Source organism: Ceratotherium simum, chromosome 4, assembly GCF_057802395.1.
Source record: "Ceratotherium simum simum isolate JZ-2026a chromosome 4, ASM5780239v1, whole genome shotgun sequence".
NCBI lineage: Eukaryota > Metazoa > Chordata > Mammalia > Perissodactyla > Rhinocerotidae > Ceratotherium > Ceratotherium simum.
The window spans coordinates 27,005,211-27,031,317 of NC_141903.1; the positions used below are offsets into that span (position 1 = coordinate 27,005,211).

A 26,107-nucleotide genomic window follows, 5' to 3' on the forward strand; every position below is an offset into this window, starting at 1 on the left:
TGGATGACATGCCGTATCAGCCAGAATAGTTAAGTCATGCTGTGTTAAATAAACAACCTGCAAGTCTTAATGGCTTATAACAACAAGGCTTATTTCTCGCCCATGTTACATGTTTGCTGTGGCTCCGCTGAGGTCTCTCCCTCCCTCCCCCCCTCCCCCCTCCCTCTCTCTCTCCCTCTCTCCCTCTCTCTCTCTCTCTCTCTCTCTCTCTCTCTCTCTCTCTCTCTCTCTCTCTCTCTCGGCACTGTCCGGTGACCCAGGCTGAGGCAGCCACTCTCTGGAAAAGAGAGTGTCAAAGGACACCAGCAATGAAATGCTCCAGCCCAAAGTAATATACAATTCAGAACCAGAACTGGTTGTGTGGCCCCACCCAACCCCAAAGGGACCAGGAAGTGTCATCCTTCCTTGTGCCGAGGAGGCGGAAAACCAGGAATGCTTGATGGATGGCACTAATGAGGACCCCATAGCTGAGCTGCATTAAATGTAGGGAAGCACTCAGCAAAAACCTGAGTTCCCTTCCAATCTCATTGTAGCTTCAGATTGTTTTGAGGAGAAAGCCTCAGTGCAGCACTAGTGTATCACAGACACCTTCCCAACACCCGCTGATCTCTCTTTTTCCTCAATCGAGAACACCTCTCAGCTTCAGGTCTTTGAACAGCAACAAACAGTATTTAGTTAGACATTAGTTAGAATTTACTCACATTATTTGGATTTTGTTTCATTTCTTTTTACCTTGGCCCAATATGGGTTTTTCATTAGTAGTAGTAATAAGAAGTTTCCTTTGGGAAAAAGTTAATTTAAGTAAATAAAACACAACAAAAAAAACCAGAGTGAGCTTTAGAGTCAGAAGGACTGAGTTCAAATCCAGATTCCTCCACTTAGTTGTTTCATAACCTTGGGCATGTAACTGAACCTCTCTAAGCTTCAGTTTCCCCATCTACAAAATGGGGGTAACACATCACGAGGCTGTTGTAAAACGTTGGTCAGGATCTTACCACAATGCCTGACCCATAATAAGTTCTCGATGTTAGCAATTATTATTATCCAGCTGGGTGGCCCCCTCCCCTCACTGGCCTCAGTTTCACTGTCTCTGAAGTTTGCTCAGGGGGTGATCTATGGCAGGCTGCTATCCCCACTTAGGATAGTCAAGGTAGATGCAAGTCCTTGAATGCTGATACGACTGAACTTCGTAGACAGGGAGAGGAGACCGGCGAGCCTGGCAGCCCCCTCTGCTGCTCTGCTGGGTCCCTCCCAGCAGGTATTGCGCCGGGTCTCTGGCTGACAGCTGTGTTTTCTCTGCTCAGCGAAGGCTTTCACCAGAAACAGCAGAAATCGGGTGACCTCCAGCCCCAGGAAAGCCTCACCCCAGGGGCCTGGGCGAGAAAAGGCTCCTTGTTTCTGGGGTAGGGGTGGGCTCTGCATTCCTCAGACCCAACTATTTGGGCAGATTTGCTCCTGGAATGCAGCTGGAGGGCCCGGTGCCCCCGCCAGAAATAGCCGGCGCAGGGCGGCTTTGCTGTGGTCTCCCTGCTCCAGGGAGGGGCTCGCCTCCAAGAGTCCTGCTGGTGCTGGGAGGCTGAGGGTCCCAGCAGCCTGGATAGGACACAGACTGCCCCCTTGGGAAAATGGCCAAGCTCTTCCCAGTTTAGTTCTGGTTCAGGCTTTCGGGGGTCTTGCCCTGGAACCCCAGCCTACAGAGGCATGGAATTGCATTTAGAAGGAAATGAACACGTTTTAACACAGCTTGAAAGGTTCTGCCGCTCCCCGTCCTCGTCCTCCACTGCTCCCCTGCTTGTGGCAGGGAATCCCTGTGCTCGTGGCAGCCCATCCAGGTCCTTGCCTTCTTCCCACAGCAGAACTTCTCCTGGCACTGGGGCTCGCCCTTGCCTTTGCCCTGGAGGAAGCCCTCCTCCTCTGCCTCTTCACAGGGCTGGCTTCTCACATCTCAGCATGAACGTTGCCCCCTTAGAGAGGCCGCCCTGGCCACTCCATCTAAGTGGCTCCCCGATCACCCTCAGCCACATCTGTAACTTTCTTATTATCCTGTTTATGGATCTCACTTTTCCCCACTGGGATGTAAGTCCTATGATGGCAGAGACCATGACTGTCAACATCTGTGTTTTCTCTGCTCAGCAAAGGCCTTAACCATGAAAGTCAGCAATTGGGTGAGCTCCATTCCCTGGAAAGCCCTATTCCCAACTCTGTCCCCAACTGGCAGGCACTCAGTAAATATTGGTTAAGTGAATGAATGAGTGAATGGGTGAATGAATAAAAGGAGAATGCCGGAAGAGACCCTGGATAAGACTTACTATTATCCTAATAATAGCTACCAGTTCTTGAGAGCTTTCTCTGTGCTCTGCACTGTGCTAAGTCCGTTACATACATTATCTCATTCAGTCCTGCCGCGGCCCTGTGAGGAGGTACAGGTTTTCCCATTTTCAGAGGCCCAAAGAGGTTAGGTAACTTGCCAACTTGTCACATGTGAGTAAGAGGCAGAGTTGGGACTCCAACCCAAACCCAGGTTTGTCTCGTGGCAAAGCCTGTGCTCTTAACATCCCCTGGGCACCCAGAGGTGGGGAGTGACTTGCTCAAAGTGGGGTGGAGGTGATGTCAGAGAATCTTCTCACTGTCTCCCCTCATCTTCTCCCAGCCAAGACAGTTCTAGTGCTTTCCACCTGAGCTCCTTCAGAGAGCATGCGGGGTCAGCGTCCAGCTTCCGGGCAGCACAGAGGCAGGGTTTCTCTGGGGTTTCTCTGAGTCATCTGAATCCCTGAGGCCCCCACAGGTCAGCTCCCAGGCTGTCAGGCCACGACCTAAGGCCGTTCATCCTGCTGGTTCTGCTACGTCTAGCCCAGCTGAGGATGCGCCAGGCTCACCAAGGTACAGGGAGGGCCTTGTGGTTGCACTGCGGTGCTCTCAGCCCCAAAGAATGCTGCTGACTCACAGCAGGCAGGCAGGCTGACTGTGACTCAGGGGTGGTGCAGGCCCAGCCCACGGGAGAGGAGAGGGTCTTGGAGTGGTATGCAGGCCAGGCTCCAGCTTGTGGCCTGACGTGTGTGAGGGCTCTCTCCACGCAAGTGATTGTTATTCTCTAGTTCAGTGACCTCAGACAGCCTTTCCCTCCATTCCTCAACTTCCCTGCCTGTGCACGAAACGGATGCAGAGCATGATCCATGATGAGCTGTCATCTGTGATTAAGGCAATGAGAGTGGACGAGAACCAGGTGATGCAGGGCCTCCAGTGCCAGTATGAAGACTCTGGACTGGACTTTGGGGAGGCCAAAACCCTGAAATGGGAGTTGGGTTCAAGTCTTAACACCAACTCATCGTACGGCCTTGGTAAAATTTCCTCCCCTCTCTGGGTCCCAGTTCCCTCATCTATCAAAGGCCAGCTTCTAGTGGGCAGAGTGGATTGTCACTGATTTGACTTTTGTCCATACTCTTCCCTCTGCTGAGAATGCCCTGGCCACTGTCTCTGCCTCCTGATCCTTCAAGGGCCTGTTCAAATGCCACTTCATCAAGGAGCCTTTCGGAACCTTCCATTCAAACTTCATGTCTCACAGATATTAAAACAATGGCACGAATCTACATTCGATGACATAATGTACAAAATATATTAAGCGAAAAAAGCAGGAGACAGAATAAAATGAATTTTTATTCATATATGCGTGTCTCTAATTGGAACCACATAGAAAAAAAGAGACCTAGTAGAATATATATAAAAATGTTAACCATGACAGTCTCTGAGTCATAAAAATTATGGTGATATTGATTTTTTCTTAATATTTCTCAAGGTTTTCTAAATTGCATGCAGCAGGCATGTTGTTTTTATAAGCAGAAATATATTAGAGCTTCTTTCCAATTAAAGACTTCATCTGACCTTCTCCTCCCTTTGTACAGCCTTTTTCCAGTCGCTGTCTCTGTGGCACACCCTGCTTTTCCCAGCACGACTGGGTGCTTGGCCCACCACAGCCTCTCAATAATATTTGTGAATGGAATTGAAGAGGCTGTCCTGTCATTCTTGGCATGTCTCCTCTCCCAAGAAACCGAGAGCTCCCTGAAGAGAGACAGCACCCTACAGACTATGTTAATATGGGGAAAGAGTATCGAAGAAATAGGAGTCAAGAGGCCTGAGTGCTGGTTCCGTCTGTGGCCCTAGATTGTTGTGTGTGTTATGTAAGTCCTTTCCTCTCTCTAGGCCTCCTTTTCCTCACCTATGAAATGAAGGGGTTGGAGTCTACAATCTCTAAATTAGTGCTCTCTAATAGAACTTTCTGCAATGATGGAAAAGTTCTATTTCTATCCAATATGGCAGCCACTAGCTCTTGAAAGGAGCTAGTGCTATTTAGAAACTGAATTAATTTAAATCTAAATAGCCATACTTAACTAGTGGCCGCCAAATTGATGATGTAGTTCTAAATTCTCTTTTAGCTCTGATGTTTGATGGTGCTTTTATTTCTTAAACTAAAGTTTCATTTTCTCAGAAGAGCACCCCGTGTCCCACCTTTTCAGGAAACATAATTTCCCCCAACTGCAACCATGTAACTCCAATGGGAGCTGCCATATCTTTGCAGGTCCCACCCTAGTCCCTGTTGATTGGCCAGGGTGGGCACCTGACCCAAGAGAGGCCAATCAGAGCCCTTCTCTGGGACTTTTAAATTTTATTGTGGCGAAATTCACATAACTTAAAATGAACCTTTTTAAAGTGAGTCAACAATTCAATTCAATGCTGTGCAACCACCACCTCTATCTAGTCCCAAAACCTTTTCATCACCTCCAAAGGAAACTTCACATCAATTAAGCAGTTGCTCTCTATTTCCCATTTCTAGTTCCCCTGGCAACGACCAATCTGCATTGTCTCTATGGATTTATTTATTCTAGATATTTCAAATAGATGGAATCATACAATATGTGAACTTTTGTGTCTGGCTTCTTTCCCTTAGCATGATAGTCTTGAGCTTCATCCATCTTGTAGCATGTATCAGTACTTCATTCCTTTTTATGGTGGAGTAATATTCCATTGTATGTATTTACTACAAAGTGTTTATCTCTTCATCCGTTGAAGGACATTTGGGCTGTTTCCACCTTTTGGCTATTGTGAATAGTGCTGCTATGAACATTCATGTACAAGTATGTGTTTGAGTCCTTGTTTTCAATTCTTTTGAATATACAGCTAGAAGTGGAATTGTGGGTCATATGGGAATTCTATGTTTAACTTTCTATTTCCTGCAGTGGCTGCACCATTTTACATTCCCATCAGCAATGTATGAGTTCTCTGGGACTTTTATTTTTTATTTCTATTTTTTTTTGTGTGAGGAAGATCGGCCCTGAGCTAACATCTGCCAATCCTCCTCTTTTTGCTGAGGAAGACTGGCCCTGGGCTAATATCCATGCCTGTCTTCCACCACTTTATATGGGACGCCTGCCACAGCATGGCTTGACAAGTGGTGCGTAGGTGTGCTCCCGGGATCAGAAGCGGCGGACCCCAGGCTGCCGCAGCGGAGCGCGCGCACTTAACCGCTTGCACCACCGGGCCGGCCCCTCCGGGACTTTTAAACTTGGACCAAGAAAGAGTGGGTTCTGAGTTTCTTCCTGGTGAGCCTGGGTGCTACACGTCTGGAAGGATGAAAATGACACCCATTTCATTGGGGTAAAAGTGAAAGTGGAAAGAGTTGAAGTCATCGCTGAAGCTCCACTCTATCCCATCTCCTTCCTCATGGTTACACAAGACGGAAAATTCCCCCTTCTTGCCTAAGCTGGCAGGTTGGGTTTCTGTCGCTGCAAGCGTCCTGACTGATACCCTCTTCTCAGTGCTGAATTCAGAATCTCGATGGCTCAAGATGTGCTCCAGATAGAACCCTCCACAGGTGACCCACCGCATCCCCATCTGAACCACTCTTTACTTCCTTCAGGACCGTAGTCAAGAGTTCCAGACAGACTCAAAGAAAAACTTGACCTTGGCTGGCTGTCTGATGAGAGAGTCAGCCAAGGAGGCTGGTGGTAAGGGTGGGCGGGGGTGGGCTGCAGGGGAGAAGAGGGCTGGGGTTCCCCTGAGGACACTGTGGAGCAGGAAAATCTGAAGGGAGGCTGGAGGCCAGGCCGGGGGTGAGGAGAAGGAAAAGGTGGAAAGAAAAACCCAGCAGAATCACCAATGTTTAGATGGCCTTTCACAGGTTGACTGAGACAGCTCCTCTGTGGCCAAGCATAAAGCAACATTCCTTCAGGTTCTGAGAGGAAATACCTCCGATTTCATTTTCTGGGTGGAGGAAAGGAACAGAAAGTGATGAGGAGTGGGGTTTTGGAGATAAGGTCCAGGTTACTGTGACTCATTAATTCTCTAGAGTCTCGTATTAATTCTCTAGAGTCTCAAATCTGAGATCTGGACCCACAGGAGTAGAGCCCAGCCGGTTATTCTAAATAGGGGAGCATACACAGGCACCAGGATGAGCGGGTGGAGGTAGGGAAGTCCTAGTTGCAGACAATGGGAGAAAGTTCCAGATGGCAGGAGCAGCGTAGTGTATGGAGGATGAGGGCAGGCCACAGGTGCCATCTTGGGTATACCTTTGGTAGGAAAACGATTTTGTAATCATTTTCTACAGAGAAAATGGAAAGATAATCCACTCTTCCCTCTTGCATAGTTAATTGAATTTTTCTTAATTTCTGATTGTTGGAATGCATAAAACATGGGACTTCACACATGGATGTTCTCCCTGTTGATAGTACTGCTCCAGGTTTGTGGCCTATAGACACAAGTCTTCTGATAAATTCTACTTCACATGTGTATTAGTTTACTAGGGCTGCTGTAACCAAGTACCACAAACTGCGTGGCTTAAACAGCAGAGGTGTATTGCCTCCCACTTCTGGAGGCTACAAGTCTGAAATCAAGGTATTGGCAGCGTTGGTTCCTTCTGGGGGCTTTGAGGGAGAATCTGTTCCGGGCCTTTCTCCTAGCTTCTGGTGCTTTGCTGACAATCTTTGGTGTTCCTTGGCTTGTAGATGCGTCACTCCAGTCTCTGCCTTTATCTTTACATGGGATTTTCCCTGTGTATGTGTCTCTGTGTCCAAACTTCCCCTTTACATAAGGACACTAGTCATATTGGATTAGATGACCTCATTTTAACTCGATTACCTCTGTAAAACCCTATTTCCAAATAAGGTCTCATTCTGAGGTACTGGGAATTAGGGCTTCAGCATATCTTTTTGGAAGGATACAATTCAACCCATTACTAACATGATGCCCATTAAAAAGGAAAAAAAAATGGTTATGGTGCATTTATAATTGTATCCAGTGTATTATAGAGAATATTCCTGATGGAGATAACTTCCATTTTGTCTAAGCATCTCTGAGCACCAAGTCCTCTGCTTACAATTGTACAGGTCTGATAATTGGAAGAATTTTCCACAGCTTGACCTCTGGCTCCCTAGATTTCAAACTGTCTCTCCTCTCCAACACACCTACTTCTGTGGCCAGGCACTAGAGGACAAGTTCATGTCAGCAGGCAAGCTCTGAGCCTGCACTTTTGTGTCATTATGCCAGGTGAGTTCACTCAGCAGACAGCAAGAGGGTCCTGTAAGACATTTCCATACCAAGACAGCCGACCTAACTATATGTAGAACCTAGACAGCCACCAAATGCAAACTAAGTGTCTCCCGAATTAAACTTCCCTTTAGTCAAACCTCAAAAATGCCACAGCCATTCCAAAGCCATCTGACACGAGGAAAGCATGACACTGAGGAGGTCAGAGTGGAAAGAGTCAGAGATCTCAACCGATTGCAGTTAAAACGACTTGTGCAAGAAGCACATGACCATGTGAACACATTGCTCTAGCCTCTCCCATGGCCTGGAGAGGGGCCCATGCCAGGGAGGGGTCTGTGCCAGGGAGGGGTTCTGAGGCTTAAACCGGACTGGTTTCATGGTCATTCTGCCTCACAATGGGCACCTCTCTCATTTAAAAAACCCTGCAAATGTTCATTCAAGAAAAACTTAATGACTATACATGTCAGATCCTGTGCTAGGGACAGAGGAGGCAGAAACAAACAAAGAAAGCTGAGTGCAAATCCAACTTCTAGACATCACAACCTCCCTGAGGGGCCTGTCCCAGAAAGATCAGGCTCTCCCAGGGGTGAGTCATCAGATGGAGGAGGAAAACTAGCCTCAGCTTGGGCTGGAAGCTGGGGCCTTCCCTGTGAAGTGTAGGGAAAGCTCCTGAGAGAAGAAGCCTCCTCCCAGGGTTATCCTCTCTGGATCATCTTAATGCTGGAGAGCCTTTAACAATTGGAATTGGAGCCCAAAGGGAGAGGCCACCAATTAAGCCCGGAGCATGGGAGTCAAATCCCCCAATCAGACCTCAGAGCCACGCTGCTCCCAGGAAACTTCCCCTGCCAGGAGTCCTGGACCGGGGGATTAGAATCTCAGCCTCTACGTCCAACCTCCTGCCTTGGCCTGGAGCCTTCCTGCTTTGGCCTGGGATGAGCAGAAACTCACAAATGCCTAAACCAGTCCTTCCTGCCAGGGACTAATCAGTCCCGGGTTGCTAGCCTAGCTCCTGCCCAGCCTCATTCAGGACCATGGCACTCTAAATCATTTGAAGGACACATACTTTGGGGTGTTCCCTTCTCTGAGCCTCAGTCTCTTCATATGTCAAGTGGGATGACAATGGACTATCAACTCCAGGAAGACTGGGCAGTGTGTCTTGTCTGCCCCTGTAGTCTCAGCCCAGCTGAATGGATGGCACACAGTGGGTGCTCAATAAGTGTCTGTCGAGTGAATAAATGAAATAAAGAGATCCCCGACTTCTGTGTGGAGGAGGCAGTATACTTGCAACAGTTGGTACTTTTTCAGTTGAATGACAGACATCAACGCAAACTGGCATCAGAAGGAAAGACTGTATCAGTTCACATCACTAAAGTCCAGGGGTAGTTCTAGTTTCAGGATTCATGTGGGCCACTGAGATACTACGAATCGATCTGTGTCCACCTCTGCACTTGGCTTTCCTTTCTGTTAGAGTTAGTCCCAGGCAGGTCCAGGCTTAGAGTCCTGCAGGAAGGAGACAATCTTGTTCTTAAAAATTCAAAAAAAAATCTCAGAATTGAGTCTCATTGGACTGACTTGGGTCCCTTGAGCATCCCTGAACCAATCGCTGTGTCCAGGGACATTTGACGCTCCGATTGTCCAAGCCTGCCCCTGGAGGTGACCCACTGTGGGGAGGAGTAGTTCTGCAAAGGAAAATCTGGGTTCTGTCACCAGGAAAGGGCAGATGGCCCCAAGGCAGACAACACGTGCCCACCACCGCATTCGCCTGAAGTCTGAATATCAGGGCAAACCTTCCCCTCTCTGAGCCTCTGTCTCTTCACATGTCATTGATGACAATGATGACACCAACAAAAGCCCTGCCTTTCTTCACATCCTAGAGCTTTTATGAGGCCCAAAAGAGACCACGAATTGTAATAATTGCTAACATTTATGGAGGCATCACTAGGCATCTGGCCCTGTGCTAAGTAAACCCTTTACACGTTTATTTTTATGTTTACAACAATCCACTTTCCTGATGAGAAGCAGGTTGAGACCAGTTACAAGGCTTGTACACTGTCACACAGCTAGCAAGGGTGGAGCTGGGGTTTACAGCAGTGCCCTCAAGTATGAAGCTATATATAAACTGTAAATAATTTTACAAGCGTAAGGGATTATTAGTAATGGTCTGTACTGTTAATAATAGTAATTTTTAAAAACCCTGAAAGGGAAATTCACATAAATTCAAACAAATGTTTGTTTTGCACCTACTATGGGCTGATCACTCACCAGGGGCTCGAAAGGAGACACATAAATAACTGTGAAACAGGCAGACTCTGATCTAATAGAGCCATAAACACGCCCCAGGGGAGTGTGGGAGCAAGAGATTGACTCCACGTGGGGAGAGGAGGGGGGTAATCTGCAAAGGTCTCTTAGAAGAGGTAGGGTTTGAGCTTAGCTTTAAAGATGAAAGGACCTCGACAAAGGGAGGAAAGAGAAAATCAACTTTATAAGGGACCCGGAAGGATCTAAAGATCCAGAGCAGAGTTCCTGGATAAGAGTTAAGCACTTCTATGCAAAATAACTTTCACACCAGCAGGAGCTTCAAAAAGTGATTGACTAAGTGGAGCGCAGCAGTTGCCATGGGAACAGAGGCAAGCCTTATCCCTGTCATTAGTGAGCATCCCTGGCTTCGAGCTGTCTAGCCAAGGCCAGGAGGCAGCGGGGGCTGGGTTGTGCTGTCCCTTAGAGGAAAAGCCCAGCAAGATTGCCGCCCTGGGAGACTGACTCCTGTTTCACCAGGAGGCAGAGATGACAGGTGACATCTGGGTCTGAGAAGATAAACAGCCAGGGGAAGCCTCTGTCTGGAAGGGCTTTGGGACACCGTATAGCCACTGGACCATGCACTGGGGCCTCAAGGAGGGGGATTTGAGGGCAGGGAACAGGCCTGAGAACAGGCTTCCAAGGTGGCTGCCTTCCCACTTGATGCCCGAGGGGTGGAGCAGGGCAGGAGGCAGCTCCACCCAGGATGTTGGCGGGCGAGGGAGCCTCCCAGAGCATGTATCCGTGTCATTTCCAGGTCCCAAGACCTCCCAGAGCCCCTGGGGACTGCCAGGTATTCCAACGCACTGGGAGTTGGCATCTAACGACTCGAGTGCAGAGGGGAAACTAAGTGAAGACCCCAATGACAGGCTGGGTGTCTCAACAGGCGAGTGCATGGTGGGGTATTTAATACAGCAGGCATTGGATTCAAGACCCAGGTTCAAATCCTGGCTCTGACACTGCCTAGCTCTGTGACCTTGGGCAAACTACTCACCCCTTCTTTGCTTCTCTTTTTCTCCATCTGTAAAATGCAGATGACGATAATTTTACTCATGTCATAGGATTGCGTGCGAGTGAAGTGAGATAATGGATATAAAAAGTTGTGCATGATACCTGGCATATAGTAGATGTTCAATAAATGCAAGCTACTATATTATTATTATTGTTTCCAAATTTCAATTTGGTATTGATTCATGTTTTTTTCCCCCCCAGGCAGGGTCTCCTTACGGTTTGTGCTAAAAGCCAGTTTCTCCAAGTACAGTAGATGATGACAACAACAACTGTAATATGTAGTAGAAATGGGACCCACTTACCTTCCATGTATCCAGTGACTATTACGAAGGAGGAAGTCAGAGTTCTGTGCCTGAGTGCCAAGCCAATGAGCTTGAGCTTTTTACTGCAGGCAGTTGGCAGCCATTGAAAATTTTGGAGGAGAGGAATGACTTGATCAGAGGAATGCAGATTTTTGTCCCTAAGGCCATACACTTGTAGGAATAGACTCTAAGTGTAATGACAATAGAATCCAAGCATAGTAGTGATAATAACAATAGCTTTCATTTCGTGAGAGCTTATTATGCACCAGGCACTGTGCTAAGAGCTTCACATGCTTTTGTCTGCTGTAATCCTCACAACAACAATCTGAGGTGAGTACTATTATTATTCCTGGTTTACAAATAAGAAAACTGGGGCACCAAGAGGTTAACTCAGATAGCTAAGTCACACAGCTAGCAAATGGCAGAACTGAGCTGGAACACAGGCAGTCTGGTCCAGGGGTCTCACATTTAACCAAGACACTCTCTTGCCTTCCCTGAACCTGTAAAGAACTTGGTGCCCTAGGCGGGAGCTGGTGGGCAGCCCACCATCTTCACGTTTAGGAGCCCCTCCGTTTATCTGGACCTCCGTGCTCCCCACTCTCTGTCTGATTCTCTGAGACTTCGCCTCTTTCTTTGAAAGTCCCATCTGGTGTGTGTGTGTATGTGCATGTGTGTCTGCATGTGTGAACATGAGAGAGAGAGAAACCAGCTGACCAGTGAGGACGGAAGCCTCTGGACATCAAAGTGGGCAGAAGCCCGGATGGATGGGCTGGAGGCAGGCCTGGGGCCTGTTAGGCTAATTCCTCCAGAGGCTGGCAGAGGCCACGGCGGGAACTTCTGAGAAGGCGGAGAACAAGTCCTTTCACGGGGCCTCGAGGTGGGGCCGGGGTCGGGTGGGTGGAGGGTGGGGAGTGTGCGGAGAGCAGAGGCTGCAGTCGGGCTGGGCAAACAGATTGGGCAGCGGCTGTGAGCACAGAGCGCCCATTGTGTACCCAGAGCTCTGCTTTCAATAATCTACTTGGAAGAATGTTTCATTGAGCGCCAGAGAAAGGAGCCATTGAAATGCCCAGGGCCGGGGCCCTTGAAGGGTTAAAGGCAGGGGCTATGGGTGCCCAGTCTCTTACCACTCCTGGCTCAGATGTCTGATATGGGGATCCTGACACCAAGACAAGGGGCACTCAGCGAGACCACCAAGAGGGCCAGAAGCAAGGGTCAGGGGGATGTGCATCTCTCCCGGAGATGCTAAAGGGGGTGCCCCAGCATCAAGGAGAAAAATGCTTTTCTTCCCAGAACGATTTTGCCCGAATAATATCCAGCAAGCACTGGGCCTCAGATGACCCTCAGCCTGCCTCTGGGGGAGAACAGCTCATCTGGGTGGGTGTGTCTCCACCTGGACTTCTCACATGGACCCTTAACTGAGGCCCCGGAAATACATTCTCCATAATGCAGCCAGCATGGCTTTCTTAAACACCTCCAACCTTACCATTGATCATTAATTATAATTAACGATGCGCTAGTCGAGAGCGTGGGAGTTAAAGTGAGAATCAGTGGCCACCAGACTAGGCGACCAAGGGAACCTGTGGAATTTTCTCTTGAGGAGGGCTTTTTCAGTCGAGAGGCTGCTCATTAGGAGGATGTGGCCTAACCGTCGAAAAGGGCACCAGAACCGGAATTCTGTGCTCCCACTCAGTGTGCTTCTTTCCCGAGTGCCACTTGCCCTTTCAAGCTACAGAGGCTTATGGGACTTGAAGTGCAGGGAACTTAATGCCGGCATCTGTGGGCTGGAAAGAGCAGGCAGGAGTTGGATGAGCCAGGCCTGCCTCCGAGTAGCGCGCTGAGTCTGACCTCCACATCACAGAGGTGCAGCATCCTCATCACCGGGGAACCCACTGCAGACGTTACTGCCTCCTGAGCCTGCGCCTTCAAGGAGGATGTTCTACACTGAAGCTTACACCGTGAACTTGTTGTAGTAACCATGTGGATGAAAACCTTAAAAAATAGTTGATGCCTTCCCCAGCTTTCTTAAAAAGAGGATCCAGAACAGAATTTAAACTCTGGAGGGCGACCCATCGTTCACTTCTGTGCTGGGCTGTGATTTGGTGATGCCTTTGGGTCTGTTCAGGTGGATATAGCTCTTTGCTCCTTTGCACCAAATGGCCCCAAACTCCTGGGCTTTTGAAATTCATCAGTCTGATTTTTATGTTTGTTCTTTTGTTTCTCCTTAATGTTTTCACTGTGAAACTATATTACTATAAAACAGGCAATTGCCTCAAGCCGCCTTCTTATATGTTCCCTCTGAGCTGCTTCCAATCTTCTTGGGGTGGGAAACGAAATCCTTAGTCTTGTAAGATTGTGTATGAAGTCAGAGTCAGTGGGCCTGGAGTGAGTACGTTGAGGAGCTCTCCTCTGAGTTAAGGCATGGAACTCTGTGACATTTTTGACTATGCAGAGGCCTTCTGTGTTTTCTTTTAGGTCCTTGATTTGGTCCAGCCTAGACAAATTGACCTCTAGAGGATGACACATGCATAATCTGTGCATCTTTGCCAAGGTCAATTAAGTCAGAAATACTAACTGTACTAAGATAATTTTAGTTCAAAGATGGTCAAACATACATACATACCTACACACACACACACATGCACACACACACCGTATGTAGCAATGAAAGACAAAGCCACAAAACAGACTTACCCCATTTTCCACGTTTTAATCTCCACATCCTAAAGTTTTCTGGGGATAAATAATTAGAATCATAACATTTTCAAGTTGGAAAAACTTTCAAAGTCTGTTAGCTTTGCTCCTCATTTTAGCTCAAGAATCTCTCCTATTACCTCCTGGATGATGGGCATTTTATCCCCTTCTTGCATAGTTCCAGTAATGAGGAGCTCAGTGCTTTTTTTTTTGGTGAGGAAGATTGGCCCTGAGCTAACATCTGTGCCCATCTTCCTCTATTTTTTGTATGTGGGATGCTGTCACAGCATGGTTTGATGAGTGGTGTAGATCCACGCCTGGGATCCAAACCCACAAACCCTGGGCCACGGAAGGGGAGCGTGCAAACTTAACCACTATGCCACTGGGCCAGCCCCCAAGAGCTCAGTGCTTTTTGAAGTCTGATTTCATCAATGGAAATCTCTGACAGGAAGTATCAACATTACACCCCTGATCTGCACCTGATACACATCTGATCTGCATTTCGTGTGCAGATCTTAGGTATCCTTAATGCAGCTGTTCTTTGGGGGTTATGGGGTAAGCATGCACCTATGTGAAAGGGGGCCAAATCTTCCCTGTATGGGGTGGATATTCCTGCTCTCAATCACCTTGGAAACAGGCGGATCCTGAGATAGACACTGCAAAGGCTAGCTTAGTTGGAGAAGGAACTTCTGTTTCTCTGAGCCTGACTTCTAGGGCCTGAACCTGAGAGATCTTGGAGTTCTTGAGAGCCTTCCTGCGTGGGGGTAGGGCTGATGGACATTGTCCCAGGGAAGAAGGCAGGTGGGCATCCTGCAGAGAACACAAAGGGAGAATGGATGAGCCTCATCTTGAAAGCGATATGACCTGGATTCACATTTTGTGTTTATTTCCCCCTTGTCATCCCTGGGCCTTTGGAAATGTCTGGCTTAAATGTTCCAGCCTGGCCCAGTAAGGGCATTAAAGGAAGAGATGAGGGTCAGTGTTTATTTCCCTAGAACATGAGAGGGGTAATGGTGCCCTCTGAGGCCACTGTGGGTTTTGGTGATTACTGAGGGACTCTTAAAAGAAATGTGAATATTGGGGAACAAGAGTCAGGCCGAGAGGTCCACCCACTCCTCTCCACATGGTGATTCACCCATCACTGCCATCCTTTTATTAAGCAAGCTGCCAGATTTCCCACATAAGTAATCCCTTCAATTGGCCTGAAATCTGTCTCCCAGTAACTTTCACCTGCAGGACTTAGTCTTTTCTCTCAGAACCACAGAGAATAATCATCCTAACCGTTCACATTCGCTGAGTGCTGAATATGTGCTGGGCACCTTACTGACCACTCTATTGCATCTCATTTATGTTATTATCCCATTTTACAGATGAAGACATTGAGGCTGAGGGGGGCAAAATAATTTGCCCACAGCCTGACCCCAAATAAATGGCAGGATTTGAACTCAGGCAGTCTGATGTCAGAGCCCACCGTCTTGAACTCTGGGAAATTCTGCTCGTCTTGTCCCTGTGACAGCCCCACAGAGATCTGCATCCTGGGAGCTTGCCTCCCTGGACCTTTTTTCTTCCAGGCTGAATCCCCATCCCCAGCCCCCTTGCCATTTCTCCAGTTCCTCCTGACCAAGGTCAGGGACAATGCAAAGACCGCAAACCCCAAGTCCATCAGACCTCCCGTGACTTGTCCCACTTTGACCCCAGGACAGCCTCCGGCTGAAGCCTCCAGAAGCACCGTTTTAGCAGCATTCCTCTCAGAAGGCTGTATTTTTCCTGTCTGTCCTTAACATTTCTTCTGCCAGAACAAGAGGCTCAGTTTTCCCTTCTGATAAATCTGGTCACCCTAAATATGGGGCTTTGAGCAAACAGGAGCGGCGGCCCCACGCAGTCCTCATTTCAAAATGCAGATTCACTCGGGCTGCTATTTTGGAGGTCTGGTTTCTTTCCCAACACACAGTGGTTTTAAGGAAGAGGGAAGGGATCACGACAGAACACTGGCAGGGGAAAGATGCTAGGAGAGAAGACGCACCTGGGCAGTCTTTGTTTCCCCAAGTTCCCAAAACACTGGCCCTTTGAGAAGCTCTGAGAAAAAGAAGGTCCTTGGTCACATAAATTGGGAAATACAGATTTACCAACCTCCCTCCTGGAGATCAGCATATTAAACATTTGAAGTGCTGGTAGTAAAGAAGCCTAACTGGTTGTGTTTAACTCAGTTTTCTCATTTAAAAATGTAGCCCAGTAAAAATCTGGAAAACAATGATGCAGAGTAGAAGTTGCCAATGGGCACCCAATGGCCTAAAATATTCCTCAGATAGATTTGATTGGCCCCCCACAGTGCTTAAATTTTTTTTTAGATTAGTTGCTAGCACTTAATAATGGAAATATTTCTCATAATAATCTGGATTTGGGTGTTCTTGGAAAGTCAGAACATCAGGAAACAATGGTCCACATTCTTGCATGACAGTGGCCAGCTGGACTCCAGGCTGTGGTCTTTCGCTCAGCTCCCCACAGCCCCTCTTCCTCTGGCAATACAGCTGGACCCCTCCTTTACTCATTTATAATACTTGCCTGTCCTGGGAGTCCCCCAAGTTCTCTGCTGTGGAGATTTCCTTGGGTGGGAGTTGGTCTGGGTGACCCTCGAGGCCCAGTCATCCATTCATCCAGGCACCAGATCTGACAGAGCTGCAGGACCCTGTGGATACGATACCACAGCCTCTGTCCTCTGGATTCTAGCGCTGGCATTCTAAGATTCTAGCTGTGGGTTGCAGAATAAAGAGGGGCAGGGGTTGGGAGAGGGAAGCTGGCAAGGCCGGAACCTAGCTAGTTTCCTGATTTCCAGCCCTGGTGCTAGCCAAAGTCGTCCCCCTTCTCCACTGCCCACAGAGGGGAGCTGCCACTCTAACAGCCACAGTGAGCCCCAGGGGAGAAGCCACTAATTTGCTCTGTGACTTAAACGAGTTCCCGCCCATCTCAGGGCCTCAGTTTCTCCAACTGTAGAATGACCTGGTTGGAATAGAATATTCGCGCGTCCCTTCCAGGGCTGGCACTCAGAGATGCGAAGAATCCAAGGTCGAGGAATGTCTGACCGGGCCATTCCCGAGCTGTTCCATCGAAGTCAAGCAGCCCCGCTCTCTCCTTTGCCCGGTCTGAGCCAGGGCGGAGGCTGGAGCCAGAGGGCCGTGCCTGCCCGGGCTTCCCGCCCGGGGGGCGGAGCCCGCTAGCTGTCCCACCCCTCCACCTGGGGCTCGGCCCCGGCAGATGTTACAATTTTTTCGCATTCTCTCCAGCGGTGTCCCCCAGGCGCGCCCAACCCGTGCCTCCCTCCCCTTCTCCACTGGGGTCCTGCCCACTTCCCTGCGGGGAGTCCGACTGTTCTCAGGACTCCGGGCGGGGCGAGAGGCCGGGCCAGGGGCTGGAGGGTCGAGGGGAGGAGAAAGGGGAAGCAAGGCGAGAGAAATTAGGAGGCGGGAGAAATCGAGGACTAGAAGGAAGAGGAGAGTCAGAGGATGGTGGAGAGCACTTTTTGGAAGCCGCCACGCCGAGTCTCAGGCTGGCCTGGCTAAGCTGGGGGAGAGGGAGCCAGGGCGGCGCAGGGCGGGCGCTCAGGCGGCGGGAGGCAGCTCCGCGCGGTCCTGACCTCCCCAGAGCGCCCCGCTGCGGCCGCGCAGTGCCGGCCTTGCCGTCCGGCCGCCAGTCCGGGACCAGAAGCTGGGCCATCCCCTGGGGCGCTGAGCGCTCTCGTAGCGTCCAGGCCGGCCGGCCGGCGTGCGTGCGGGCCGTGCGCCCTGGGCGCGCGAGGCGGTGAGGCCCTGGGAGCCCTGCGCGCCGGGACGCGCGGGCCGGCATGGCGATGCACGCCCTCACCGGCGTCTCTCTGATCAGCCTGCTCAGCTTGGGCTATCTGTCCTGGGACTGGGCCAAGCCGAGCCTGGGAGCCGACGGGCCCGGGGAGGCTAGCGAGCAGCCCTCGGCCGCTCCACCCCAGCCTCCCCACATCATCTTTATCCTCACCGACGACCAGGGCTACCACGACGTGGGCTACCATGGCTCAGATATCGAGACCCCTACGCTAGACCGGCTGGCGGCCGAGGGTGTCAAGTTGGAGAATTATTATATCCAGCCCATCTGCACGCCTTCACGGAGCCAACTTCTCACCGGCAGGTAGGAATGGCCCAGGCCACTGGGGCTGGCCGTCCAAGCCCCAAATAAACCGAGTCGGGAGATTTCCCCCGTAATTACACTCCCCTGTTGGGACCTGGGAAACCAGGGCTCGGTGCCAGTTCAATCCCCAATTTGCTGTGTGATGATTAGTAAGTCCTTTGTCCTTTCTCGGCCTCAGTTTCCCTACCTGCACACTGAATCGATTGGATCATCTTTGAGATCTTCTCCCTTTGATGTTCTAGGACACTCACACTCCACACCATGAGAAGGAGACATCTGGTCACCCCCTTGTTGGAGGAACGCAGCAGCCTCTGACACTTAGGTTTGAATGCTGCTTCTGTTCACACACCCTGAGGCCCTGAGCAAATCACTTAACTTCTCTAAGCCTCAGTTTTCTTGTCCATAAAATGGGGTGAAGAACAGTTTTTAATCCTGAAAAGGAGTGAGGACGGAATGATTTGCATGTAACCTGCTAGACTGTCAATAAATGGCAGCCTCTATGTCACCGGAGGGATTAGGGTCCCCATAGTATTTGATGACTACATTGGGAAGAAACCAAGGAATTGGTGCAGACGAAAGACACACACAGGATGCTGTGACCTGTGTAGCCTTAGGCTAGTTACTTCATTTCTCCAAGCCTCTGTTTTTTCGTCTTCAAAATCCTGCCAAGTTGGCTGGGAGCCCTAGGGAGACATGCTTCTTTCTCCATAAGGAGTTGTCCACAGGCAAGGCGGCAGGATTACAGGATTAAAAGAGCAAGGAAACGGGAGGTGGGGGTGTAGAAGGCAAACTCTGGCCACTTAGGAGAAAATCCTTTGGCGAGGCTGAAGCTAATCCTTCCTGGATGGGGTCCAAGGCATGCCTTCTCCCAGGTTCCATTCAAAAGCTACTAGTGTGAGCTCAGGAACCAAAGCCTTAGTCTCCCTGTTTCCTGCATGAGAGAAACTGAGGCATGGAGTCAGGGAGGGCCCAACTCATGCCTGGACCCAACTTCAGGGTCTGTAGGAGAGGGGCCTGAGAGGCCAGGTGCTTGGCAGGGGTCCTGGAGCTGGAAGTCAAATAGGTGCCTTTTCTTCCTTCCATCCGGTGCTCAGCGTTTAGATCCAGGAACAGAGAGAGAACAGGAGAAAGAGGAAGAGGGACCGATATGTGTTGCGGGTGGGGGCGGTGGTAGTGGTGGTGAAGACCAGTGTTGACTAACCTCCAGAAGAGGGAGGAGGAATCTGCATTCCCGAGAGTTGTGCACAAGTTAGCATTTCTCTCCCGAGAGGTGACTTTTGGTTTAAGCAGGGGAATGAGCAGCCAGCAGGGCAGCGTTCCAGCCCCCTGATCTGCAGAGTTAGCTGAGCGTGGCTGGGCAGCGTCTGCCCTCCGCCCCCTGCAGCTGGCTCCATCTGACTGATGCTGACTGCTCTCATTAGTGTTTGTTAATGCATCCAGCCGTGTTTGGTGGAGCTGGAGAGGGCCAAAGTTTCTCATGTTACTCACTTGCAGACAGGCTTCACTGACTCTGAGCTGGCCCACCCACTTTACAAACCAGCATTCTGTGGCGCCCAGCGCCTATGAACAGAGGCTCTGCTGCGACTCAGGACCTAGGATAATCGAATGTAATCGTTCTTGTATCAAATCTAATCGTTCATTAGCTTGACTGAGGTCTGCAGAGGCCACAAAAATGAGAGATTTTGAGCATGAGTTGCATAGTCCTGGGTTCAAAGCTCGGCTCCTCTGCTTGCCAGCTATCTGAACTTGGGCCAGTTGCTGCCCTTTTGGGAGCCTCAGTTTCATCATCTGTAGAATGGGGATAATAATAATCTTCCCTATAGGTTTTTTATGAGACGTAAATGAAATAATATGTGTGGCATATGGTATTAAAAATAGCAGTAGTAGCTAATGATAGCTAGCAACAATAACAGATTATGATAAGGAATCCAAAACAGAAACACCTGACCCGGCTGGGGTTAGAGGTGTCAGGTATTCAGGTCTCAGCTTCACTTGAATGCTCCCGGGGGTGAGAAAAAGGTGCTGGATTCTAATACACTTATGAAGCTCCAGGCTTCTTATTTACTCTGGGACTTTTAAGACTTGAGTAAAGGCAAGACACCATAAGCAGATCACATGGGGCCTTGACCACAGAAGGGGAATGGGATATGAATGGGTAACTGAGGAAGGCAGGATTCTGCTAACCATTTGCTCCTGCCTCAGGCATTAGCCTGTGTGAGTGACCCGGATCCAGGGGCCACATGAACTTATGGACAGGCACATAACAACTGGTCTCATAAAATCTGGGAACTGGAAGCTTTTTAGAGATCTCCCATCCTCACTCACTCACTCCTACACACGAGCAAACTGAGCACCCCCGACCCCAGGAAGAGAAGTGGCAGGCTAGTTTGCCAGCAAACAGTCTGTGCTTGGATTCTGCTTGGATTTATGTTCAAGTCCTGGTTCTGCCCCTGACCCCTAAATGACCTTGGGCAACGCCCTTCCTCTCCTCTGGACACTAGTTTCTGTTTAAGACGAAGTGAATAAACTAGACAATGACTTGGGTCTCTTCTGGCTCTAAAATTCTCGGAGTGGCATTCTTCATTTGTTCATTCCATAAGTAATTAAGTGTCCTTTGAACATCTCTTGAGTGCTAGGAATAAAAGGTTGAGTAAGAGGCAGTCCCCTTACATATCAGTGGGCCCAAGGGCATGTACAACTGAGTAGAATCCCATGGCTAAGGAGGACAGTGATGGTGTGTACTAATTGCTGGGGAAACCCAAAAACGAAAGTGGCTCATTCTTTGGAAGAGTAATGAGAGACTTTACAGTGGGGGTAACATTTGGGCCAGGCTTTGAGGAGTGAGTAGGAGTTTGCCTGGGAGAGCAGGACTTGCTCTAGGCAAGTTAGTGCTTTAGAAATGAGGGACTCTGAAGTCTGGAAAATCCCAACTCCATTTACTAATCGTGTGAATCACTGGGCAAGTGATTTAATTTACTGAGGCCCAGCTTCCCTATTTGGGAAATGGGAATAATAATGATATGCACCCCCTAGGTTGCGGTGAGGATTTAGTGAGATAATTCAGATGTGCCCCCCTGCTCCCACCAGGTACCAGATCCACACAGGCCTCCAGCACTCCATCATCCGCCCACGGCAGCCCAACTGCCTGCCCCTGGACCAGGTGACGCTGCCCCAAAAGCTGCAGGAAGCAGGGTACTCCACCCACATGGTGGGCAAGTGGCACCTGGGCTTCTACCGGAAAGAGTGCCTGCCCACCCGTCGGGGCTTCGACACCTTCCTGGGCTCGCTCACGGGCAATGTGGACTACTACACCTATGACAACTGTGATGGCCCGGGGGTGTGCGGCTTTGACCTGCACGAGGGTGAGAGTGTGGCCTGGGGGCTCAGCGGCCAGTACTCCACTATGCTCTACGCCCAGCGCGTGAGCCACATCCTGGCCAACCACAGCCCCCGGCGGCCCCTCTTCCTCTACGTGGCCTTCCAGGCGGTACACACGCCCCTGCAGTCCCCTCGCCAGTACCTGTACCGTTACCGCACCATGGGCAACGTGGCCCGGCGCAAGTACGCAGCCATGGTGACCTGCATGGATGAGGCTGTGCGCAACATCACCTGGGCCCTCAAGCGCTATGGTTTCTACAACAACAGTGTCATCATCTTTTCCAGTGACAATGGTGGCCAGACCTTCTCAGGGGGCAGCAACTGGCCACTTCGAGGACGCAAGGGCACTTACTGGGAAGGTGGCGTGCGGGGCCTGGGCTTCGTCCATAGCCCCCTGCTCAAGCGAAAGCGACGGACAAGTCGGGCGCTGGTGCACATCACGGACTGGTACCCGACCCTGGTAGGTCTGGCAGGTGGCACCGCCTCGGCAGCTGATGGGCTAGATGGCTATGATGTGTGGCCGGCCATCAGCGAGGGCCGGGCCTCGCCACGCACTGAGATCCTGCACAACATTGACCCGCTCTATAACCACGCCCGGCATGGCTCCCTGGAGGGTGGCTTCGGCATCTGGAACACCGCTGTGCAGGCCGCCATCCGCGTGGGCGAGTGGAAGCTGCTGACCGGAGACCCCGGCTATGGTGACTGGATCCCGCCGCAGACACTGGCGGCCTTCCCCGGAAGCTGGTGGAACCTGGAGCGGATGGCCAGTGCCCGCCAGGCCGTGTGGCTCTTCAACATCAGTGCTGACCCCTACGAAAGGGAAGACCTGGCTGACCAGCGGCCCGACGTGGTTCGCGCCCTGCTGGCCCGCCTGGTGGACTATAACCGCACAGCCATCCCTGTGCGCTACCCGGCTGAGAATCCCCGGGCCCATCCCGACTTTAATGGAGGTGCTTGGGGGCCGTGGGCCACTGATGAAGATGAAGAGGAAGAGGAGGAGGAGGGCAGGGCTCGCAGCTTCTCCCGGGGGCGCCGCAAGAAAAAATGCAAGATTTGCAAGCTGCGATCATTTTTCCGTAAACTCAACACCAGGCTGATGTCCCACCGGATCTGATGTGGGGGAGACGAGGATCTCTGTACCCTTAGATGTACTTCCCTCATCAAGCCTGGCCCTGATCCTCCCCAGGCAGGAGCCTGAGGTCAGGTCCCCATCTGCAGGGAAATGGAGGGTGGAGAGCCCCTCAGTTGAAGGATGGGGAGCTTGGCTTGTGGGTTGGGGGGAATAAACTAGACTAGGATGCCTGGGTCCCAGTCCTGCCTCTCCACTGACTTGCTCTGTGACCTCGGGTGACTAGCATGAGCTCTCTGGGCCTCAGTTTCCTCATCTGTAAAATGAGCTCCAATTTTTTTGTGGCTCTGTGGTGTGGACCTGGTGCCTAGGGCCATGGTGGAGTTCCCAGCCGACCTTGCCACCTTCCAGCTCATTTAACGCCTTGCCCTTGAACCCTGGACCTCTGTGGTACTGCTTGGATGAGGGGCCACACAGGCAACTCCAGCCTGGACCCTAGTCGAGGCATGGCAATCTGGCTGCTCTCTGAAGAGATCCCTAAGTGCTGAGTGTGGAGGTGCAGGGATCAGGAGGTGACCTTCCTGGGTCCTCACGTGGCCTGGGCCAATCCTGGAGCCAGACTGGTGGTGGGCACTGTGGTGGAGAGCTCTCCTTCCTGCCTCCAGCACCCAGAGGAATTGGCCCGGCTGTTAGCTGCTGCAGGATCAAGGGTGGTGGAAACATCTGTGAAAAGAACCCCTGAACCAACAGTCAGGACACCTGGGTTCTGCTTTGACCTTCTACCCAGTCCTTCCAGTCTGGGCTTTGACTTCTCCATCTGCAAATGGGGATGCTAGCCTGGCTCCACCTACCTCACAGGGCTGCAGAGGACTGGCCAAGATAACGGTTGTGGAGGAGCACATGAACTTGATTAAAGTGCACTAACAGAAGGGAGGGCTGCGCTGCTGTCCGTGAGCACACGTGGGTGTGTGCACGTGCGTACTGGGGGCAGATGTGAGCTGACCAGTGGCCAAGTGAATGGGAGTGGAGGTAGGCAGCCTGGCCAGGAGGTGGAACGTATGGGTTCTGGTCCAGCCCTGCCGCAGATCCACCGTGTGACCTCAGGCCAACCCCAGACTCTCTCTGGGCCTATGTCGCCCTGTGTACACTGGATGATCTCAGAGCCATTCCCATTTGGCCATTCTGGGTACCGCTGTGTGTGTGTGTGGCGGGGCATGGGCTGAGTGGTGGGGAGGAAGGGCATGGGGGTTTCGAAGCTTGCTTGCTGCATAGCGTGCCTCCATCCGCACACTGCGTTCTGCATATCTCCCTTCAGGTTCCAGCCGGCGCAGCGTGTGTAGGCGAAAGCCCTGCTGTGAATTTTGAAAATAGTTATTTTTGTCGCTGGCAAAGGAGGCCTGTTAGGACTCGTCAGCTTGGGGATGAGCGGGACGGGTGGGGTGGGGTGGGGTGGGTGCGGTGCAGTGGAGCGGGGTTCAAGTACTGGTTACAGAGCTGCATCTCCACTGCAGAGGTGGCTCAGCCCTGGAGTGAGCATCTGACCTGGGGCACAGGGCGGAGGTGACCATCTGTGTCTTAGGCCCCTTCCTCCCAGCGCTGCTCTCTTATCTCTTATGGCTTTCCCCAGCGGGAACCTTCCTCTTACTCGAGGATGTTGATGCCCAGGCCATGGTGGGGCAGGGGCCACGACTGGCTGAGGCCTCTGGATTCCAGCCACTGCCAGCACTTCTGCCTGCTCAGGAGGGAGACTCGGAGGAAGTTGCCTACTGGGACGACGTCCCAGGCCTGGCATACGTCAGGGGTGGGTTGTGGTCTGCCCATTACCCAGGATACTGCAGGTCTGCCAGGTGCTTGTCCCAGTTGGGTGGGCTGGGTCCTTCCAGAGCAGCATGGAGCCGGGCTCCCCTGCAGCTCTAGGCCAGTACCAGTTGCACAGAGGCCTCGCCCACGCCTGCTGAGTCAGCTCTGAGCAGGGTGGCCCAGCCTCCGGCTCCAGCCCTGCTTTTCTTCTTGGGCCCCAGCCTTTGGGGCCACAGGTGCACTGCTCTCCCCTAGGCACCAAGGCAACCCTTTGTGGCCAACCTGGCCCCAAACCTAGAGGGTCCAGCTGGGGCTGGGGGCTGGCACCTTCTCCTGATGCCCTGAGAAGGAGGCTCACTCTAATCTCACACCCGGCCTAGCACTCGCCTGGCTCAGAGTCCTACCTAACCCAGAACCCAGCAAACAGCCCAGGAGCCCCACTCAAGCTTCAGCCCGTGACCCGGTCCACACCCAGCAGTCCCCAAGCCTGCCTAACCAGGGTGCTGGCAGCTGGCCCGGGCCCGAGACAGGTGGAGGGTCTCTGGATGAGGAGCGACGAGGACTCAGGGTGTGGTGATGAGGGGCTCAGCCTGCTTGCTGTGGCTTCTGCTCTGCCCAGCCATCAGCGTGGCTCCCACCTACCTCCTGTGGCCCCTCCATGCCTCCCAGCTGGGGCACCTGAGTCTGGACTCTGTGTCAGACCCCTGACTGGCAGTGCCAGGCAGATGCTTTCACCATCTATGGTGGGGAAGGGTGAGAGGCAGGGCAGACCAGAGGCAGCTCTGGCCTCTTGGGTCATAGATCTGGGGGAGTGGAGCCCAGAGATGCCAGCCAGGCCCCCTCTTTCCCCATTGGCTGGGCCAGATGGCAGCAGATCTGTCAGCCAGATGGGTTGGAGCCACGGGCAGCCCTGCCTGAGCTGGGACCTGCCTGTGGAGTCCTGGGCAGGGATGAGCAGTCCCCCAGGAGCCAGGAGAGCACCCCAGACCTGGCTGGAGGGGCAGGGCTCTGAGCTCTACCCTAGGCCTTGGCACCATTTCCTCCTCTCACTTGGTGCCTGCTGGCTACCTTGGGACCTAGGCAAGTAGCCGTGCAGTGCCATAAAGAGGGAGGGCAGCACAGGGTAAGGGAAGGAGCACTGTTCTGGGAGTCAGGAGTTCCAGATTGTCATACTGACTCTGCCCCTGACTTGTGCGACTGCGGGAGGGCAGCATCCTCTCTCTGGGCCTCAGTCCCCCATCTGTAAGGGGCATGGGCTCTCTTAGGGCCCTTCCAGCCCTTAGGGAGGCCAAAGAACACAGGGTGGGGATGCTGAAGTCACAGACTCTAGATGGGTAAGACACATCACATCTCTGCAAAACGGGCAACGTTGTACCTGTCCACGCACATTTGTTGTGGACAAATGTATAAATAGCGCTCAGCACAGGGCCTGGCTCTAAAGTGGAAATAACTATTTCTCATGTCCTTGGAGTGAGTGAAGGAACATCTTGTCCCCATATTTCTCAGGAGGAAGTGGAGGCCCCAGCTGGAGAAAGACCTGCTGTAAGTACTCAGAGCCGATGGCAGAACTTGAACCGGGGTCCTCCCGCTGCAGGTTGTGCTGTGCAGATGCTGGCCCAGCAGCCGTTGTCCTCTGCCCCTTGGCTCCCTGCTTCCAGTGCCTCCTGTGTGGTGCTCCCTGACCCCTGACTTCTCTCCCTTCAGGGTGCAAGCCTGGCATTACTTATTGCAATTAGTTAACCAAATCACCCTCCACCTAGCCCCTCTGCAGGATCAGTTCTCTCTTGACCCACTTTCCACCGATTCTGCTCCCCACGCTCACTGCCCTTAGTGGGACAGGCCTGTGGGGACCCTTCGGATGGCACGTTTT

At 51.5% G+C, this 26,107-nt stretch overlaps 1 protein-coding gene across 1 annotated transcript; it reads left to right on the forward strand.

The window, feature by feature from the left end:
- The first annotated feature begins 17,129 nt into the window (after positions 1 to 17,129).
- On the forward strand, positions 17,130 to 23,861 carry ARSI (arylsulfatase family member I). Its single transcript, XM_004428646.3, has 2 exons — positions 17,130 to 17,990; positions 21,078 to 23,861. The coding sequence occupies exons 1-2, from the start codon at positions 17,674 to 17,676 to the stop codon at positions 22,480 to 22,482; spliced, it is 1,722 nt and encodes a 573-aa protein (XP_004428703.1). The 5' UTR covers positions 17,130 to 17,673; the 3' UTR covers positions 22,483 to 23,861.
- Positions 23,862 to 26,107: the final 2,246 nt, after the last annotated feature.

Coding starts and splice junctions, on each gene's coding strand:
- ARSI (XM_004428646.3), top strand. CDS start 17,674: ATGGCGATGCACGCCCTCACCGGCGTCTCTCTGATCAGCCTGCTCAGC. Junction 17,991..21,077: donor AGCCAACTTCTCACCGGCAG/GTAGGAATGGCC, acceptor TGCTCCCACCAG/GTACCAGATCCACACAGGCC.